This window comes from Megalops cyprinoides, chromosome 12 (genome assembly GCF_013368585.1).
Source record: "Megalops cyprinoides isolate fMegCyp1 chromosome 12, fMegCyp1.pri, whole genome shotgun sequence".
NCBI classification, from domain to species: domain Eukaryota; kingdom Metazoa; phylum Chordata; class Actinopteri; order Elopiformes; family Megalopidae; genus Megalops; species Megalops cyprinoides.
This window is the reverse complement of record NC_050594.1, coordinates 24615728-24637931: the sequence shown is the minus strand read 5'-3', so window position 1 is coordinate 24637931 and position 22204 is coordinate 24615728. Positions and strand designations below refer to the sequence as shown.

The 22204-nt window shown below is 39.3% G+C and overlaps 1 protein-coding gene across 18 annotated transcripts in view; it reads right to left on the bottom strand.

Moving 5' to 3' along the window:
• The window catches only part of nrxn3a (neurexin 3a), a 333072-nt gene that overhangs the window by 54799 nt on the left and 256069 nt on the right, over positions 1-22204 (bottom strand). For all 18 annotated transcript variants that reach the window (XR_005005354.1, XR_005005355.1, XR_005005356.1 and 15 more), the window contains one exon: positions 998-1169. Coding sequence is in view for 14 of the 18 variants with exons in the window: in XM_036541921.1 (XP_036397814.1) it covers positions 998-1169 (172 nt within the window). In the remaining 4 variants the exon portion in view is untranslated. The remainder of the gene's footprint in view (positions 1-997; positions 1170-22204) is intronic.

The window sequence follows — 22204 nt, the reverse complement described above, 5'->3', positions numbered from 1 at the left end:
GATGACTCAGGCAAAACATTAATCATCACATGAATCTAAAACATCCATGTCTGGGGTCAGGACACTGGAAATAGTTGAACTCTTTGCTTTGTCAGACATATTAGCACTTGCTCCCTTTCCTGAAACATGTTTTCTGTGAAGGCTGAGATGAGAGAATGCACCGCAATCTTGTCTCTGATGGGGGGAGATGGGCCAGACTTTTATAACCCAAGGAAGAACTGTAGAATACAGACATCAAAGGAGAGGGTAGTGAGTACAAATTAATTCAGTTTGAACATTGCGGCGAATGTTGGACCTGGTAAGTCTCTCCTGCTTGAAATTAATGGACTGCAAGGGCTTACGGACAGAATAGACCGCATTTGATAACCCCATTTGTATTCAGAGGCCGTCGTTCTCTTCAACTTGGGAACATGAAATACAGGAGACTTGTCTTTATTAACCAAATATACCACAGGTCCCTCAGTAGGTAGCTTAGCACTCTGAGTGTTCAAAGAGAGCTGCTTATGGCCCTTATGTCTTTCATTTCCCTAAGGGAGAACCAGATGTCCTTTCAGTAATGCCTCTCGCAAGACAATGACATACACCCATAGCTTTGTGCACAAAATGACAAAATGAAACAGGTGTCCTTGCGTGATTTGAATTTTACTTGCATGTGGAGTTTCAAAGGAGAGTAAGAAAAAACAACATGTGTATTATGATGATTGCTGGCCTCATACAGAGTTTTCTGATTGTTCATTTTAGGCACATTGTGCATTTTAACACTGCAAAATAAAGCAGATGAAAGTCTGGGCATATGAGCTGTTCACAGCTGCTTCTGCTAAAGGTGTCCTGCTCAAAATAGTGATATGATATTATAGGGGACAAAGGAAAAATATTTTGTGTTGCCTATAGTCTGTCAGTGGTTTAAAAGCAAATGCTGTCCAATGAATCTTTAACAGAACGCTTACTTTCTAAACGTATTCATGTGTGCACAGGTGAACAAAGTGGTAGACATTACCTGTTGGGTAGTGCTCATTAATTGGCCAGTTGTCCACCTGCAGTGTTGCATTGCCTCCATTTCTATTGAATCGTACCACGTGGTATTTCCCATCATTCACAGGGGTGCTGGACTCGCGAACGCTGATGTCAACGGTCCCGATGTTAAACGTTACGCCGATCTTGCCTTGCTCCTAAAAACCAAACATAAAGACTCGTTTCAGTATTCTGTGTTCTGAGTTTACTTGGTAAGTCTCCAAAGTCATGCACTCACATTCAATCTGTGCAATGTGTCATCAGCCATGAAAATGACCTTGGCGATTTTCGTAACCCCTGCCTTTATTGAACGGGGGCTTGAATAATCTAGTACATTAAAGACCTCTGATAAAGTCGTCCACTTAATGAAAAGAATTCATCACCCATCACTTTGTCCCGTTTATGGTGAAGAATCTTCCCCATTGATCTAAATAACGCAGTGAGAGTGGACCAAATCAATGGCATTAAATAAAACAGGGAGAGATAAGAGAGATTAATGGTCACTGAAGGCGTGTATGCTGCTGCAGCGCGCTCACGTGGCTGTGTAGGTGGAAACAAATGGGGCAGGTCACTTTCTGCACTTTACCATGAATTAATTTGGGGAGTGCTGGAAAACATTTACAATAGCTTAAATTTAATTATTGCAAAGGATGCCACTTCCCAGTTTTGAAGTTCAGGCCATCCTCCAAGATGCTTAATGCCAGGCTGCAATTCTGAAGATACACTGCACTTCAAAGTGGTAAGGGCATCATTAATGTAGTTAATGAATCATGTCTGCCAAAGACTCAAGCAATTCAATATCAACAAACAGTACAACACACATCATATATACCATATCAGTTATAACTTTGGCCTACTGTTATTCTGATTAACAGCAACACTGAAAAACACATTTTCAAGCAGCAACATAGTGTTGACAAAATCAAACTGTTACAGGTAGTAGGTTATGGATAGTTTTACAGACTGCAGTAATTCTTAATAACCTGCTCTATCCTTTTGGCTATTGTTCACAACAGAAGCCACAAAATGTACAATATTCGATATACCTGAATCTATGAACATTTGGTATAAAAGAAGACGAAATAGCTGCAATGCACACGTTTATTAGTTTAGAATCTGCATCCATTCACTGCAAAAAGCAAGCATGACTTATTTTTGAACCATGCACTGTGTGTATAATGAGGCACCTATCATGCAATTTCTAAATATGCAATGATCCTACTGATTAGCTTCACCTTGCTCATTTGCTCTCTCTCTCTCTCTCTATAACTAATCATAACTGTCTGTAGATTGTTTGGGATATTTTACATTTATGCTTCAGAAGATTTGGCATCATAGTCCTTATCAGTGGATATCTGTTCCAGTGCGGAAAAGGGATGGATGATGAAGTGGGGCTAGGGAGATATTTATCACCATCTTGCACATTTATCACTGCTGATCTGTATAAAGGGAAATCTAGGCCAGTATCCCCAAGTTCGTTTGGAAGACTTTTTCCAAACACAGAAGAAACTCACTTCCAAGCATTATCTGTGGTGGTTGTTTTATTATCATACGGTTTGCTCCTTGCCCAGGTTAATGTGTTAACCATACAATCAAGGCAGTGTGCTTGAATAGTGTACGTATGCAGTTTTGTTGTCTCTCATACCTCAAAGTGTGTGATTTTTAGAGAGACGCGAGCAATTGGCAGCAAAACATTGAAACTCATAAATCCTTATTTCTATTCACTTCGGCATGACGTCCTGGCATTATAAGATGGGGTGTTTTTCGAAACAGCAGCAACACTATGCATTATCTGGTGAAAAAGTAGGAGATTGCCCACATGGTCCATGCTTAGGCAAAGTGAAAAAAAAAAAAACATTTTATTCTGGTGGAGTTGTGCATTTCAATTATTAAGCGAATGAAAATGAACCAAAACACGGGAAATGCATTTTGTAGGATTTTCTTCCTTGGCCAGGAATGGCGCAATCAAAAGAGCAAGCACTTAAAGTCACAATCTCTCAGCCTGTAAAAGGCTTGTAGCATTACTTTTTGATCACAGGAATTCCTTGAGCGCTTCTTTTTATTTGGCATCAAGGACCTCTTTTTAAATGCCACCCTTTCATTTTAACATGATATTCAAGGTATGCTGGTTTTACACAGTGGTTACATTAAAGAAATCCTGCATTATACACACAGACAAAGTAAACCATTTGCTCTTATGGAACACGTGACACTGGCAAAGATATTGAGAGGGTACAGTATTTGTTATAAAAAAATGATACAATTTTTTTTCCTAAGGCAACTGCAACCACTGCAAACATAGCCTGCAGTAATGGTTACAATTATGATTCATTGTAATAACATACAACCAGTATGTCATATCACTACATATTATCAATGGTCATGTCTGTAATGCTAATACAATTTTAATGCAGAAGAGTACATTTACCAAGAGAATATATTTGTTTTCCTTTGTTTTCGAACAAATGACATTACCATTCAGATTTTTCAGCCTCGGAGGCTGTGTAAAGTGATTGACATTTCCAATTACTTTTTATTAGCCAGTCATTCATGAGGTGGGAAAGAACTTTCTGTCTAAAATATTAAAACAAGAAAATTGGCATGTGGGGAGAAAAGAACAAGAAAAACAAACTATTGCTTCTCCCCAAGAGATAACAGGACTCCGTTAGTCCTTTCATAGTGAACATAAAATCCCTTCAAATGAACTTAACAGGGACTGGTGTTGAAGACACAGAATTCTGTAATTTCCCTTCAACTCACATTTACAATACACCAGACAATTAATTTCAATTTAATTTCATTCATCTTCATTTAAACCGGTTATACACATATCTGCATTTGGGCAGTACCTCAGGTGCTTACAGTAGGTGTTCTTATGGCAGCAATTATGTCAAGATGTCCTCAGTATTTTTCTGAGTCAAACAGCAGTGAGGGAGGATGGGTCACAGTTGTATAATGGTTTTCAGCAGAGTTTCTGAGAGGGAATATTTCTCAGATAGCCTTAAGGCAGGGAAAAAGCACAATAGCACCATTTCAATTACAGTCAGGGGAGCCAAACCATTTTGGGGCCTCCATGGTCTTCATGACACTGCACAATGACACAAGCTATGCATTCAACAATCTAATACCAGCCCAATCAGTTTGACCGCACAAAGGCCTTTCAAAGCAACAAATCACATGCCAAATGCAGTGCAGACAGCACATTGTATTTAGTTCAGACAAGGTAAACAACACTTTCAACAGCAAAAGTGACAACATTTGCAAAGCTGTGGGTAGTTTGAGTCTTAGTAAATGTAGCTGGTAGTCAATACATAGTGAGAGAATCAAAAAGCATGCTTAAATAATTCTCCATAATAACTGACAAAAGCTTCTCCTTTTATATTTTGTATTTACATCTCTGATAGCCTTTTGATAGTTTACACCTCTGATAGTTTAATGTGGTTCACAATTCATCTAGGAAGTGATATTTACAGAATTTACTTGAACCAGTTACACACTTGTAACTTCAGCTCCACTTGGCACAGATGCTTGTTCATGTGTGGTTAGTACAATCCTGTTTGTACAACTTGTCATGCCACTTTACTAGATGCACTTTTTACTCACACCTTGTAAATCGCTCCAGATAAAAGCACCTGCTAAATGATGAAACAATATAATGCAATGTAATATACTGAATGTTTTTGTGAGCCCTAGAAGCCGAGCTTGGATTGGCAGTGGCATTGTCCTCAAAGATCATTTAAACTGTTTAAATGCAGCACGCCAGAAGGATCTGATCTTTTAGGATAAAAGTCACCCCAAAAATCACAGATCTGCTCGGCCTCCCAAATCATTGCTTCCCTCTTTATAACCAAGCATTAGAACAAGTCTTTCTGTTTCTCTTGACTATAACATACATAACAACATGTTAGTATGGACATAAGAAATAGGGAAAACTTCAAGGGGTTCAGAACAAATTTTAGAATGATAAGAATATATAGTGAGAATTCTACTGCAGCAAAAATAAGTACTTCATCATTTGTAACTCAATATGAATTACTCTAATGGCAGGGTCTTTCCTGTAACACACAGAACCAGTCATTACAGTTATCAGCTGTACTTAGACTGCAGTCTTGATCGGTTGTAAGTAGAAAAGAGGCTGTTTAACAGCATTGGCAGTAGAATTGCGATGTGTGGAAAAAAATGATACATCTGATGCAGAGAGGGCCATATGGAAACATCAAACGCATCAAAACTGCGCTATTTACGGGCAATAAAAAGAAAACTAGCTACAGCAACATCTATTACTGATGACTGCATGAATAAAAGGATGGGGATTGAGGTGTTGGTCTTGTATGTCTCCCATTCACTGTGATCTTTTTTTTTTTGGCTGTGAAAAATGCATCAATTTAGAGTAGTGGCCGAATAATTGTAATATTTCTCCATTCAGACTAGAAAATTGTACCATAAACATCCAGGCAAATGCTGCTGGAGCCAAGGTGCTTTGCCTTAATTTCCCCTCATGAACCCAGCCTCTGTACAGTGTAAAATATTGTGTAAATACTAATTTAGTAAAATAATGGACTGTACGTAGTAATTCATAACTATCAGTATCAAACACAATATGCTGAGTAAAATATGTTGAAATTAATAGATATGGTTACATTTGTTTGTAATTATATATATATATATATATATGTATAAAGGGGATTCACAACTGACAGTCAAATGGAATCAGTTGCATTGCATTGTGTTTGCTTTCCTAAGACACTTTGGCAATATAATAACTGTAGACAGAGTGAAGAGAGTAGGCTGAAACAGTTGCGGGGAAAGGGGCTCAGGCTATTTTCCTGGAACACTGACAGCAGCTATAGGACCCCAGAGCCTCATCTCTCATGAGAAAGTAACAATCCTTTTGTAAGTGCAAGAACAAAATGGCCACTTTCCTAGATAATTGAAGTACATTACTGGTTTGTAAAATGTTCAAGAGTGCCATTCAAAGTTAACCTCTAACCCGTAAGGAGGCAAAACATATTCAATTTTAACACAGGTTTTGAGTGCCCTGCTGGAAGAAAATGGCATTGACACTCCCTAGCTCAAAGTCAACTGCCAGGTTCACTCTTTGATCCTCCTTTAGGATATTGTTAGGCTGGCCTTATTAATTATTTACCTGATATTTTCTGTTTTCCACACTCATCTGTGTGACTCATTTGCTTTTGCCTGTCCTTGTATTCAGAACACTGAGCACTAGACAAAATTTAGCTATTATAAATGGAAACACTGTTGCTCTCTGTATTTGCACAGCATTTATTTGAATTTAATATTTTCTCTTTCACTGACCTCTGAATCAACTTATACACTAGAGTTTAGTTACTTTCCTTTGTGCTTCCAGGAGAGAAGACAGATTGAAGATGAAAGAGATTCATTAAGTATCTTGTATGAATTTGATATACCTACAATTTTTACACTGCAAACCTTGTGGTAAAAAGATCTTATTAAGCACTGTTTGTTTAAAAGATCAAATACCTTATCCCTCTACTTAAGTTATCATCTTAAACCACCTGGTTAATATCTAAATTACGTTTAGAAAAATAAAATAAGTGTATAAAATTTGATCATATTTATATTGTTATACCACTGCACTACCACTGAACTGATCATACCACTGAACTGATCACATTTATATTGTTATACCACTGAACTGCTATTTGAATGATGTGTGACTGGTGAGGCATTTGGCCTCTGAATAAGTCTCAACCCTGCTTCATAAACATATGTCACACTTTCTCAGTAAACAGAACACAGAAGGTCTGAACAAAAAACAGAAGGTATATTATATTATATTTTAGACACTAGGTGTGCACATACCAAAAACGTCATATACATATATTGCTTAGCTCTTATTTAGTGATTTGATAGTTATGCATTTTTTGTTATAATTGGTCATGTGATGGAAACACCATCACATGACCAATTATATACCATGAATCAGTGTTGATTCAGTTTCTGGCAAGTAAGAAACTTTTTGCCACACTCATGTTTGATGTCTGGTTTTTACAAATGGAGCTTATGAAGAAACCTCACAGTTAATGTAAAATAACTATTAAACAACATAACGTTCCAGTAGCTGTTCCCTGCAGAATAACAACAAGGTGAAGCTATGAGAGACCTGCAGAAACAAGAACTGTGGCAAGAGCATGAGGTTTTATTTGATCTAACAGCAGACACCTAACAGGACTAACAAAGGAAGCATGATTAGTGGAAAGAAATTTGAAAACTGGCTGCTTGTTCAGAACAATAGGTGATTTTGTATTTTCCTGCACTTATGCATTTTTATGTATATATAAACTAGCAAGGCTGGTAATCCTAGTAATGGAACTGCATAATGGATTGGTGACAGATTATGACTCTGACTTCAAAATTCATGGGGCATTTTAGAAGTAACCCAAAGAAAGCCAACTCATTGCACAGCAATACAACAAAATGCTGATTTCATTAGGATTCCATAGACAAATATACCAAAAAGTATTAAAAAAAAGTACAATGCAGTATATGCGTCATCACTATCACACACCAAAGCAGGTCTGAGGCTTAAATATTATTAAAGGAGATATGTTATCTGTCGTTCATTATTGGAATGACTAAATGTTATTGGCGGTTAAATAGAATATAGTGCCATGAAACTGCATTTGGGATTCAGTAAATGAAATTGAAACAGCTTAGTAATCAAATGGAATCTGGTCTGCAGATATTTAATTTAATGTGCTGGTGAATACAAGCAAAGCAATTAAGGCAATAAAATGGCGACTTTGAATCTCATAATTCATTGCCGACTAGGGTAAAGCTGAATATGTAAATTAAGAGAATTTCTCCATATCTATATACTGTATGAAATGAACCAGAGGCCAGGAGTTTGAATACAGAGAAGAAACATCTAACAAAGCTTTTGAGAAAACTAGCTTATGATATTCCACAGCAAGAAATTTTGCTTATCACTGTTTTGAGGCAAAATCTCTTACCATAGATTGTAAAGAATATTAAATGCTGTAATAATGATAATAATAATAATAATAATAATAATAATAATAAACTACAAATCACATAGCTATGTCTCATGTATAAAAACACAACTAAGAATATGTTCTTTGTAGTTATTTTATGTTCCTTTTTCAGCTTCTTCAGTTCAGATGAGGTGTCTAGGTGTATGGGTGTCATCACTGCATCACTGGTTAGCCATCAACAGTGGGATTTCAACAGGTGTGAGAAAACATTTCCCTCTCAATGAGACAGTCCTTTACAGGAGATGATATGAATAGAGATGTCTGATCCCATCTAGTCTACAGGCTAAGCAGCCTTTCCTTGTTAGAAAAGCCCTGGTACCATTTTATTGCTGCTCATGCTTTTTGACAGAATTCACATGCTATTGAACTACTGTGGAGAGAACCATTAAGGGGGTCAATGTGGGTGCAGAGGTGCTCGGCCCACTATTCCATTTGACTCTCACAACGGAGAAGGCATTGCTCTCCCTGATAGATTTGGATGTGAAATGGAAATCGTCTGGGCTGGACCTCATTTCCATGACTTCTGTTCACTGTTTGGTTTCATTTCTGACTGTAATGGCACTGCAAATGGTGCATAAACATAGAATTAAAGTTGTGTCTTAGACCTATTTAGAAACAATCTTTCTCAAGGCAGCGTTATGGTTTGGAGAGCGACAAAAAATGGATGGGTGTACAATTAATGGGATCAGAAGCAGTGATATTAAGGGAGCTTACTCTTTTAATTAGAAAAAACCTCCACAAAGCACTCAGATCCTGGCTCTCAACTGCGATCACATCCGTGACAAACAGTCCTCCATCAGCTGATACTTCATTACAATTCTGCAGAAGAGTGTGCATTACTTTGTACTTTGAAAACTAAAAGAATAATTATTTCCGCACTCTAATAGAAGGCCTGTAAACCTAATGTTTATCATTCACTCCCAGTACATAAGCCACGATTGCTTCAAGCAGACAAACATCCAAAAATAATTATGCCGAATTTAGTTCTCTTGTTTAATGTTGATTAACAGTCAACAGCACTCCTAGAAACACTTCTAATACTAGAGCAATGCAATTCATACTTGCAGGCAAAAAGGAATGCTCTGCGTTTGTACATCAGAGGTAAGGAGCTATGGATTCTGGGCAGTGGCTTACAGAGATATCAAAAGTGTTGATGAGGCAGAAAGAAGCTTTTAGTTCACCGGTTGACACTGATTTGCTTGCCAAAACTTATGGACTGCAAGCTCTAGCAGACATCTTGTCATTTTAATTTGTTACAAACTTGCTGGATCAACACTCCTGCTAGCAAAGGAGGAGAGGCAGGAAGTAATATAAAGGGATGTGAAATCTCAAAAAAAAGGCACACAGACTTACTACTGGCAGCCAGAACTAAAATCTATGATTGAAGACTGGGGACTTTCAATAATTAACAATAAATAAATAATTAATATAATAGTAATCACAAGCACCTGGGAAACCACATTCTTGTTTTTCCACAATTGAGCTACATTACTGAACTGTGTTGTGCAAAAACTGTACTAAGCACACAATGGGACCTACAAAGTCCCTGAAATTTAAATATAAGCTATTACAACATGTTTTCCCCTCATCTTTAAAGAAATGTCCACTACTTTATTACGAATTCATCTTTTATCTAATATGAAAGAGACGCTTTGACTCCGGGATGATAAAACAAAAACAGAATTGTTTTATTACAAAAGCTGATTGAGTATTGCCTGTCAATATTTCAATCAAAATCACTATTTCATGTGATTTTAAGCATATTATTTAGTACATATTTTTGCTTGATATCCTCCATTTGCATCACCAATGTACTGTATTTCATTGATTTTTGGCATGTTTAAAGGTTACTTCCAGGAATCTTGGTATTTTCCAGAGGAGGTGTGAATTTTCATGGGACTAAAAAAGTTAAACACTCTGGAGGATCTGACACCCTGGTCAAAACTGTCGACTGACTTACTCAATTAAATGCAAAGGGCCCACTCACCTGGCAGTACTAAATGTCAGTCAAACAAAATAAGAATCGTTTAAGATTGGCTAGGCTCTCTGAAAAAAAAGAATACAGATGTACTCTAGCATTAGCTCCTACAATATGTAGAGAGTGCATCACACCCGAAACCTTACTGGCAGTGGGCCATATTAATATTCAAGCAGGGAACACCCAAACAAATCATGTCTGATGGTTTAAATATTCACTTTGATAGATGTTGGATGGGTATTTTTTTCCAAAGCAAATATGAATACATAAACCAAAAGTGGATAAATGAATAAGAATTCTAGGTCAACTTTATGAGATATGTCTGGCTCCAACTTAGAATAGCATTACAACAGTATCATTACAAATGACCTAGTTTTCTGGTCGGTTGGATGCTTTCTGAGAGGGCTGTCTGTTAATCTTGTTTTCATATTTGTGCTGCGATTGCCTTTGGACCACATACAGCATTTGCTCTCTTGCATTTATTTCACTTATATTGGGTTGACTTGAATGCAACTAGCAAACCTTTAAAAAACAGTAAGGAGGGGCACTCAGGTTTACCTCACACATTGAAAAAAGAAAACTTGGATACCCTCTCCCTTGTTTTCATAGCAGAGAGAGCTGAAATGCAGGGAATTCTCCAGGTGTTTGTGGCTCCCCTGACTAATCTGGCAAACTGCAGGCTGCACTGGTTCTATAAGATTAGCTCACTCTGCAGCATTTAAGGTAGGAAAGGCATAAACCAAATGTTATCACATTCAACACATGTATTCATTCCCTCCTATACCACAATTAAACACATTTAATGAGAGAGTCAACTAAGGAATGAAATCACTTCAGCCAATTATATATTGGAGGATGCTTGCACAACATAAAAAAAAACCCTTGCTGATCTTGGTGCCATTTTGGGGTGGGATTATTATTGGGATGTGCCCTGTTACTTGTTCATTTTAATCAATGTGCCAACACATCCTGGCAAAGATCTTTACATTTAGATATATATCTGGTAGGCACATTATCACTTACAGCTCTCCACCCTATAAAACCTAACGTTACATGTCATGGGAACAGACAGGTAAGGAAAACACAAACTTACATGCCTGAGATGGTGATATCCAGCTGTGTTTTACGTGGAAGCATGCTGTTTGTTTGCTTTTTAATGTGAAAGTACTCTGTGAAGACTGAGTTTAAGCAGCTGATGTCACATTCAGTTGTCTGTTTACATCTATGATAATAGGGATACTGGAGGACCACTCCCTCAGAAGGATATGGCAAAGACATGGACAGCACAGATGGGTGTAGGTGACCCCTGTGATTGCCAGGTTGGCAGGGGAGCGTCCCCTGCCCTTGTTGCCCTCATTGTCAATGCCTGCCTGGCATGGCCAATGACACATACTGACACTACTCCCCACTGCATGTCATTTGTATAATATATATTTCTCAACTGCTTGGTGGAACTATTTGTGGGGGGAAAGATCAAACAAAAAAGTCAGCTGTGAACTCAATATCCTATTGGCTTGCATATAAGGTAAGGCAAGGTTTTTCCCATGATATGCAGTTTAAAAATGCATCTGGAGACAAGTCAATATTACCAGTGCTAAGTTGTGAAAGGTGATGCTTTTAACCAATGAAACCCCAGTAGAAGGTTTGCATTCAGCAGTTGCAGTGAGTTGTTATAGCAATAGGGAAATGGATGAGCCTCCATTAAGTAATCATATTGGGGAAAAAAAGTTCCTCAAAGGCTGGACAGGTATCCAAAAGACGATGATGAGGTATTATGATACCGAATTCAAAATCATGGCAGGTAATTAAACAGCAGCATCAAACTGTCATACTGATAAAAAATACAGTATATTTTGAATGCTAACACTGAAGAAATCATTTTCAATTGCCTGTGGGTTACCCGCTCTGTGCATACAGATCTATAAGTATATGCACATTCACATCAACATCAATACTAATTGACAGAATTTGAAGAGTGTTGTGACTTACCTAATCGCTGATGATGATATACAGACTGTACAGATGTCACTGTGTCCCTGCACTTTCTGTACATAAACACCCATCTTCACTTGAAAATACACAGTACTCCAACACCCTACAACTGCCACCCTTGGCTGCATATGTCCTGTAATCTCCAACATTTTGTTTTTGGTTTGGTGAAATGCATTTTTGAGCATGGAGGTTGCTTGATAATCAGGACTAACCATATAGTTTACACTCATTTTGAACTAATAAGATATATGTAGAGGAAAAAAAAGAACAATATAGGTCCAATGAATTAATAAGTCAGTAGTAACGTACTGTGAATCGTCTGCAGAGGGACATGCCATCGGGAACCCAAGGCACCAAACATCTGCTGCCTCTGCTCCCATCATTCTGCCTTTAAAACGGCCGCATTTTTTTCCTACTGCTGAGCATTCTGCTACTCCTTCAGAGCCCGGTCCTGACTACAGCTGGTAGCTGTCAGATATGCCGCATGGGTGCTTTCGTCTTCCCCAGAGTCAAGCACCGAGTGTGCAGAGACTAAAGGCTGTCAGGGAAGATTAAACAAACCAGAGCACTGCATTGTTTGTGTGCATTCTCACTGAGGTTTGCAGACCCAGCACTGCAGTCTAGGGCACAAAGGTTGGTGGTAGAAAACTCATTGACATTCTTTAGGGGCAGATATCCATGGCAGCATGGCCACTTTCACCTTATGAACTCTGAAGTTCCTGCCCGCCTCCACTTATAAAGAAGGATGAGCCTTGGTGGCAATTAGAATTTGCAAAGGAGGACGCTGGCTCCAACCCCATGTTTAATAAACAAAATAGCATGCTTACTGTGTCAGTGGGCAATTTCCTACGAAAATGCATCCTTTAATGGTAATAGAAACATCACCAAGCTGAAAATGGCCACCCTCTAGGCCAAATGACTTCAAACCTGAGTAGATTTATAGATAGAGTGGAGGACATTGCCCTGTGCTGTTCTGTGATGCAGTGCCCCCTCCTCACAGCAGACAGTCTGCAGTCTCCCTGGAACCCACAAAAATTGTATTCAGGGTCATCAATGCAACCCTCTCCCCTCTGTTATATTTCTTCCCACTGTAAAGATGTCTTGAACTGCAGCCAACTGCCTTGCAATTGTTCACCTCTGTTTGACACAAGTAACTACGACCTACAGATATCATTTAATCGATTCCAATTTGGTGACAAACCCTAAGAGTTTGAAGCATACCAAAACCAGTCATAGAGAGATGGGCGAGGTACATTTCATGTGCACTGGCAGTGTCACTGGGCCTTGCTTTCATTCTTACATGCTCAAAAAACAAATTAATCTTTTTCACAATGCCTTGGGGTGCAGCAGTCTACTCTAATCTCTTGGAGGGGACAGAACCTAGACAGAGATTTGCATTTAAGCATTTAAATTTTTAAATGTACTTATTTAGTAATGAGTCAGAAGAAATCAATCTCAACAGCAGTTTGGTTCTTACACACCAGAAGCTAAGGTTGCACTTTTAATAAATCTCTTATAATACTGAAGAGTTCTGTGTGGTGTCTATGTTTGTGAAACAGGAGGTTGAGTCACCATGTAATTTGCATGTTTTTGTTGACCCATATAAATTTCATAAACGTAATCCTTTTTATCAGATTTTACAAAAACACCTTCTTCACATACTACTATCATATTGTACAGAGCTGTAAATACAGAATGTACTGTACCTCAAGAAAGTGTAATTTGAATAAAGGTAAGAATAATATCTGATGGTTGATTATGTAATTGCCCTTCACTTTGCATTTAGGTAAACACCACAATGTTAGTTCATTAAATACCAACATGTTTGTTCATTAAACATCTTTGACTGAGTGGGTAACAGAGTTGAATGCCTTAGCTGATGGGAAGTGTCATGTAACAGCCTCCAACAGATATGAAGTATCTCATAACAGCCTCCAACTAATATGAGCTCTGCAACATGAACCTGAGGATATCTGACTATCATTTTTGTCTTGGGTCATTTAGAAACCAATACATAGAGAACAAAAGGAGTCTCTATCAGGCAGTCAGTTATCATTTAAAAAATAAGCACTTTTAGTGGAGAGGGGGGAGAGAGAGAGAGAGAGAGAGAGTGAGAGAGAGAGAGAGAGAGAGAGAGAGAGAGAGAGAGAGAGAGAGAGAGAGAGAGAGAGAGAGAGAGATGCTTCTCCGTGTCTTGGTGCCAAACACAATGAGAGCTGTCTCTCCCTGCAGCGCCTTCATCTGTAAATGGAATTTGCACCTCACAACCTCATTTGACGTTATCTGAAGTCATTTAGGCTGCAATTCTGCTCTGTCCACCTCCCAGACAGAAAAGTCAATATGGCTGAATGCCACTGGCAGGACTGTACACTTGTCGGCATAATTTGAAGTCATTTTCAGTGATAGAGAGATAGGGTCTGCCGTCAGACAGAGTCACACAAGATCCAGCTGATTCCCTTCTCTTGGATTTTGCTTTCCTCCTGCTTTTATTCGCTGTGTGAAGACCAAGCAAATGGTGGCATATCCACCCTGCCGATAAAGAGGCTAGGAGATTCAAGCAAGGAACACAAACCACAGCAAAGACTCAAGTGACAGCTGCTTAATAAAACAGCTGCAGCTTGGATACAGGATACTTAGAGATACATATCACTCTGCACCTTAACTGACAGAATGTTACATTTGAGGTTTAAGAACTTACAGTTTGCCAGTGATGTACACTGCAGTGTCAGTTTCTTTTCACCTGGCTTAAGTGCAGGACTATTACCGTCTATATGTCACTGACTCAGATGCACATATATAAATGTCTTGAGGTGCTAAAATATTGTACAGCATTTGAATGATTTGCTTCTTAACCAAGACACTGTATCTATGCAATACATACTTTGGACAATGTTCTCTCTCCTTGAGCACAGCAAAGACACAAAGCAGATCCACCAAAAGCAATTTGCACCTCCAAGATAATCCATGTACAGCGCTGCATAGCCTTCAACCTTCCACTAAAACGGAACATGCTAGGTTTCCTCACTTTGCTGTATTACTCCATTTGCACTCCAACTGTCACAGCAAAGACACGTTGTTTTGTCCTCAGCACTCATCTAAAAGGATTATAAGTTAAAGTAAAAAAAAAAAATGAAGTTCTCCATGCTGAAACGCCAGTGTCTCTCTCAGAACTGACACCATGGCCTTCCCTCTACTTCGACTGCGGTGATTCCTGCACAATGGCTCTGCAGACAGATTTGAAGAGCTTCCTCTATTGTGCACAGTCGGTTGACCTGGATCTTTCATTTCACAATAGCTTGCCATAACTGGCTGGAAATCAATGCAGGAGCCAGGCTGTGCAATTACCTGATCGGGCACCTCACAGGTTTCCAGCGGGAGAGCGGAGCCATTTACCAAACAGGATGAACTGGGCGGAGATGCTCCCCAGAGCACCGAAAGTGAAGACTTATAAAGCCACTGTCAGAGGGGCATGATTCATGAGCTTTTCCACAGGAGATCAATAGGATTTCTCATTCCTGACAATGTGCACACACATATATGTGTCAAGGTTTTATAACTATATCTAATGCTAGGGAGGAGCTGTTGCCTAACACAGACCACCAAGATTTCTCAGGGCACTTCAGAGAGGTTATTATATACAGTTAGTGTAACTGGTGGAAGAGGTGTTGCGGGAGGACCCTACGGTACAAAGACTGCAGAAATATGTGCTGTGATCAAAACCAAAATGCTGCAGATGGCCTGTGGTCTTTGACGAGAGGGCTCATCCCTGTCTGTTGAGGCTTATGTGTGTGTGCTGGAGACTTTGAAATAAACCCCCCTAATGACACGCCAGCATAATAACACATTTCTTCCTTTATCATTTTTCCTCTTTCATTCTTAAGATTCTTAAGATTTCAAATGATAAAAAGTGTGAGAAGCCCACTCAAAGCTGGAGCTGCTCAGACAGTTTCCAGTGGCGTCGGGTATCTCATTTCGTGAATTACTTCACTACCTTATCCTCCTACCAGTCATTTCACCTTGCTTAAATCACATTCAAATCAAGGAAAAAATTCTTTCTTGATTGTAAATTACATACATTTCTTGAGTGTGAAATGGAAGGCAGCTGGGGAAGAGATGCCTGGTGGGAGCTCCACATGGAATGAGCAGTATCCGCAGAGGAGCAGTATGCCTGAACAGCATGCCTGGGTAGTTATACCAAGCCCTTTTTATTTATAATCTACCTTTTAAAAGGCGTGATTATTTAATGGCTGTACATGCTGGAAGGAACAGCACTGAGGCAAACTCAGGACCAGTAATCACGTCCCTCTACTACCAGCAGTATCTGGTGCAGGACTGAACTACTTAATACCTAACGCACAGTAAGCCCTTTTATTTAGCTTTTGTTTTGTATTTAGCTTTACTTATTTTATTGGAGGTGTGAAAACATTGCAAACTGATCATTTCTAACAATAAGACTCCACTGAATAATTAAGGCACATAGTAACTGAGCTACAGAAGTAAGACCTTACTATTCTGATGTGATCAAGGCTTTCCTTGTGCAACATGATTACAGGGACATTATTGGCACATAATATTTGTTATGTGCCAAAACAGTGGTACTGTTGTGGAAGCCTCTCCTTCATTTTCCTGGGGCATATGACTATTCCTGGCGAAAGGATGCTTTGCATGTAAATGACACTGCAGACTAGGCACAGCACCATGTATGAAAATTTTTTTGCAATGTCAATGGTCTCATGGGATGTGTCTCATCCGCTGTTTAATCTGAAGCCAAAACTGGAAGATGTAGATATAGCTTGTTAGCTGGTGACCCTGGATGTAATGATCTACTCATTTGAATATCATATTCTGATTTATTCCTGGTCAACTATGTACTGTATTCTAACTGCATGCTGCTTACAGTGAAAGTTAAGGTAACCCCACATTTCAGTCTGTTATGCAATGAGGCAATGTTAGTCAGCTAGCCTCCTGGGACTAACTAGCAAGATAAGTAGCAATCTTAACACGTAACTAGCCAACTGATGGCTGTATAGCCATATTGATATAAAATGTAATGACTGTATAGAAAGGAAATGCAAAACATTTGACCCTGATCCATGACATCTTAGCCTGCTACTGTGGGTTTCTGTCTCTTTTGCTTGGCTAATGCTTGGGATTAAACTGCAATATTGAAAGCCAAAAGCATTACCAAATAAACATGCAGAAGGATATCTGATCTCTGCAATAATTGGCTGTTTAGCTGAACCTTACTGGAGTGTGAGCACCATTATGAGAAAATCAAATGTAAAGAAAAGTTAGGCCTGCTTTTTCAAGATAAATGATTTTGTCTACATAAGCAATACATCATCATTGTTGTAGCCACAGAGAAACAGTAGGTTCCCTCCTAGCTAAGTAATGCAGCTGGTAAAACTCTAACAAAAATAGATCATTTAGGTCCAGTATTGTTTAGAGATTATCCATGAAAACTGATCAATTCCTATCAATAGTTTATTAACTGAAGCTAGTTTATTAATCAAACAGATTAACTGACTAATCCTTACAGTCTTAATCATACATAAAACTATTTGTTTCACTCTTCACACGGTTATCTGAGTTTAAGGAATCAAACCACAATGCTGACAATCTCATTAGGAAAGCTTACAGGAATGCTGGGGTGAGCCGCTCATATAGAGCCAGTTTAGTGTCACTCTGCAGAGAAATACCCTGCAGCTTCCCCACCCCGCAGTCGGCTCAAGATAAGGCTCACTGGGGCTTTCACCTGGGACTCTTTCACTGTCGGAAATAATACCATTGCTAAATATTAACTTTTGCCCTCAGTGTGCTTCTGCCAAGTTTGGAGAGTGTATCGCTTACAAAATTACCACTCTGCCAATGTATAGAAGGGCAAAGTAACAAACAAGGTCAATATCACATTTATTTTTGAGCTGCCTTTAGTAAAAAGAGAAAGTGATGAACGGACTGTGATCTGAGACAACCTCAGTATCACATACTGTACATTCCATAGGCTGGTGAACTGCAGGCATGGGGGCTTTTTGAATAGACAAATTAAAGGCAGTTAAAACCCTGACTTTGTTTTGGATTATCAATAAGAAATAATGAACTGTAATTATTCAGGAGATAAAAATGTTCAATGGCAATGTTAATATAATGTAGTTCTATTTTTAGTCCATTTTTATACCACTATCAGTTATGGTAAACAAAAACTCTGAATATGACCTTATCATTTAAACACCTTACTCCAAACTGCATGTGGAATGAGGCAGACTTTAGAATGGAATTATTCCCAGTTCCCAGAGAAGTAACAGTATTCACAATGAATATATATTCAGAACTCATGACTTTGCATTACAAATAACAGTGGATAACAAACTAAGCATAGCTATTTATTGTGCATGTAGCTATAAAGACTACTTTTTTAGATGGTAGTCTTTTCAGAAGATATTGGCAAACAAAAGGAAATACTTCTGACTGGAGATGGCAGCATTGAATGTAAAAGTTGGTAATGCATGTCACACATGTTGTCTCATATTCAAGATCTCTTCTTCTGTTGTTGCACTTGTTTTGTTGTGTAAAATGAGCATATTTTGCTATTGTCTGATTGATATTTTGAGAAAAATTTCACTGCCCCACTTTCTGCTCGAACGGCTGATGCCTCCTGGAGATGAAGATTATCTGAATGCACTCTGTAGTTCATGCCAAACACCTGGCTGCTTGTAAACTGCAATTATATTTGACGTATTAAAGTATATGTGCATTTAAAACAGCTTAATCATAACACTGATTTGAAATTCACATGTTTAAGAATAATTTACAGACTGCCCGCACCTAACCACAGTCAATGCCTGCTGCAGATTGGGAGGAGAGAGCTTCAGAATGTGCTAAATTAGGTTTGGACTCCTGCTGGTTATAGAAGGAGAATGTATTATCTTAAAACAATCCTGAAAATGAGAAAATAGAACTTCTTTTTTCTAAAGACATCTGAATATCATAAAAATCTCTCCGAGCACTTTTGTATGTTGGGAATTGTAACCATTTTTTACTTTAAAATAGTACTCTCTGAGGCACAAAATCAATTTGATTCATTGTACAAAGAACAAAGACAACCTTACACATACCTTTCTATATATACCTGTGTGACGGAGTGCCGTCACTACGGTTGAGTATGCGCTCTGACTGCCATACCAACGAGCCTGGCTCTTTGGCGTCGCGGTCAAAGTCGCATGGTTGGTACCCTGTAGACCTGGGTTCAAGGCCGGGCGGGGCGACTGCTCTTGCCCTTCGCTACAAATGGTGTCAGAAGTGGGATGGCTGGTTGCGAGGCCATCGGAAGCGTGCCTGGTGTGTGAGCCATATGAGGGACCCCCAGGTTAGGTTGACCCCGGTGTGAGGGACCCCAGAGATGGGTGAAGCACTGGTGAGTGGGGCACCCTGGGATGGGAGAAGTACGGCACGAGAATGCGTGAGGGACGCCATGGTGCGTGAAGCGCATGGGCGCGCTTCCCGAAGGGGAGGGCAGTGTGACGGAGTGCCGTCACTACGGTTGAGTATGCGCTCTGACTGCCATACCAACGAGCCTGGCTCTTTGGCGTCGCGGTCAAAGTCGCATGGTTGGTACCCTGTAGACCCGGGTTCAAGGCCGGGCGGGGCGACTGCTCTCGCCCTTTGCTACAACCTGCTACACCACAATATGCATGTGATAGATGCAACTTTGATTGTTTTATCTGAGAACTCTGATCATTTGTTTTAAATTAACCCATTGACCTAGATTAAACATTTGTTGTCAGCTTTTTTGTTTGTTCAGAGAAGTACTGTCTTCACCAACATTAGCAATGTCTGAACAATGCAGGACGCATGGGTATTGTGGCTGTACTTTTTGCTGTTTGTGGTTGAGCATAATCCTTAGGCCAAAGTTAAAAGAGCCGAATTCTTAACACATGTGAAGGTGCAGCTCTATTAGGAGGTCATTACAAATGAACACATTCCCTGGCTGATTTCAGCAAAGACCCACAGTTACTGAATTGCAGGGGAACAACCAGAGTGACTGCAATTTTCCCCACCACATACAATTACCGTCTCTCTGAGTCGAATGCAAAATGTCACAGTCAAGAACATTTGGTGCTTTGAAATGAATACATTTCCCTTCTGATTCTGTAGAAAAAATACAGAAGAAATATTAAATAAATATAAATGGGACTAAATCGGCAGATAGTACCATAGTTTGCTTTAACAATCAAGGCCATGCATCTGAAAAACCATTTCTGGGGGTGTGGTAAAAGAATCATAAAAGAAACAAAAATAAGAGGGGCTTTTCCTTGCCACTGTCCCCATCAGCCTGTTGTCTGGGGTCTCAGATTTTCCTGAAAGGAAATTTCAGCCCTTACGCCCTTTATTCATATCTTGCACCATATGCTTATATCTTCCGTATTTCATGCAACTATGTCTGCATGCTGATTCTGCATATGTAAAGCACATTATAACAAATGTATTTGTGAAGTGTGAAGTATTGTCTAGACTATATCAAACATTATTAATTGATTTACATTGGAAACATCCCCTTTTATTAAGCTCACCACCTCTTTTTGTTTTCTGCTGCAAGAAAAGACGAAATACTTTCTTTATTTCTACACAAAATGTACATTAAGAAGCCTGGTTTGACTGGCAACGCTGCAGAGTTTAGCATTACATTTTGTTTGTTAAATGTGATGACATATTACTTCAGTTCTCCTCTCATCTGCATGCCCGAGTGGTTACTCCTATTATAACGATGAACAGGGAGCACCACTTTTTTTGGACCCTTAAAGGTAGATCAAATAACCAGACCAAGATCAGCATTTAAATGTCAGTGCCAGACAACCCTCAAAAGATGCAGAGCGAGCAAAGACAAATCTTTCTTCAACAACAGATTGCTTCCCTCTGCGCCTGCTGTCTATGAAAATTTCATATGTAAAGCTGCCAAGCTTGTTTTATAAATGATGCAATCCTCCAAAGTCCTTCAACATGGTGCCAATAACATCATTTTCAGCATATGTTATTGCTGTTATGATTACCATCATTATTTTCATCATGATTCATAATGGATATGACACATTATTATGACAATTCTGCCTCTGCATTGTGTGAAATGTATGTTTAGTGTTAGCGTCAACAAAATCTATGGCTGTAGCTGCTATTCACGCCGCTAACTGCATTGACATGAATATGAATAAAGCACATACACTGGGAAATGGTTTCCCTTTTTATCACTGTCAAGAAATTATAGCAGAAGACAAGTGAAAGTGATTATGCAATGAAATTTTACCCTGCCCCGAAGAAGCAGTCCGGAAGCAGACCTTTGTACTCTCTCTCTCAAACCAGAGTTTCCCCGAACCGAACTGAGACCCCAGGATCAATAAGTTCTGATCAGTATGACCTTCGCACGCATTCCATGTTCTTCGTTTTCCATCAGGACCCGGATTCTGCTCCATTTCAAAACATGGCTGACATTTATCAGCTTTCAACCGCTGGCCAATTTAACACACTTTCACATCAAAAATACCTTGGGGGGATTGAATTACAACGCTCCTGTCTCCAGCCATAGCCACAGAGGAGCCCGGGGGCAACTTATCCCAACCATTCTTGAAAGAGGGAACACGAAAATTATGACTCTATCCTAAATTGATTTAATTAATCATGCCACTGAAGGTGCCGAGGGGCCTCTCTCCCCCCAGGTTTGGAGCCTGATGATCGCAAACAGAGTTGATGGGGTAGATCCTGCACTGATGAGGAGTTTACGGTGGCGGTGATGTGGGGGGGGGGGGGGGGTTGCTTTTGGTTTTCCAACAGCACTGGAAGGTAATATTACGCTCTGAAGTATTGATTCATAAATCAAAGGTAATAGGATTAAAGCAGAATCCCTTGGAGAAGGGTGAACCATGGAAACGTGGGCAATGTTTGGCCTGGTCTCATCATGTGGCTTCTGAAACTGCAATGACTGCTTAGTCCTCCCTGGGAGAGTCTGGCAAAGCCTGGTCAGAGTCCTGATGTTGCTCACTGTTTGAGACACATATAATAATAATATATATATTAATTATTAATAATAATCAGAGAACTTAATAATTGATCTGACCATCACACTGTTGTGAACCTGAATGATTCCCCCCAGGAAGAGGTCATGCAGAGAATGTATATATTCTGTTTAATGTACATTCCC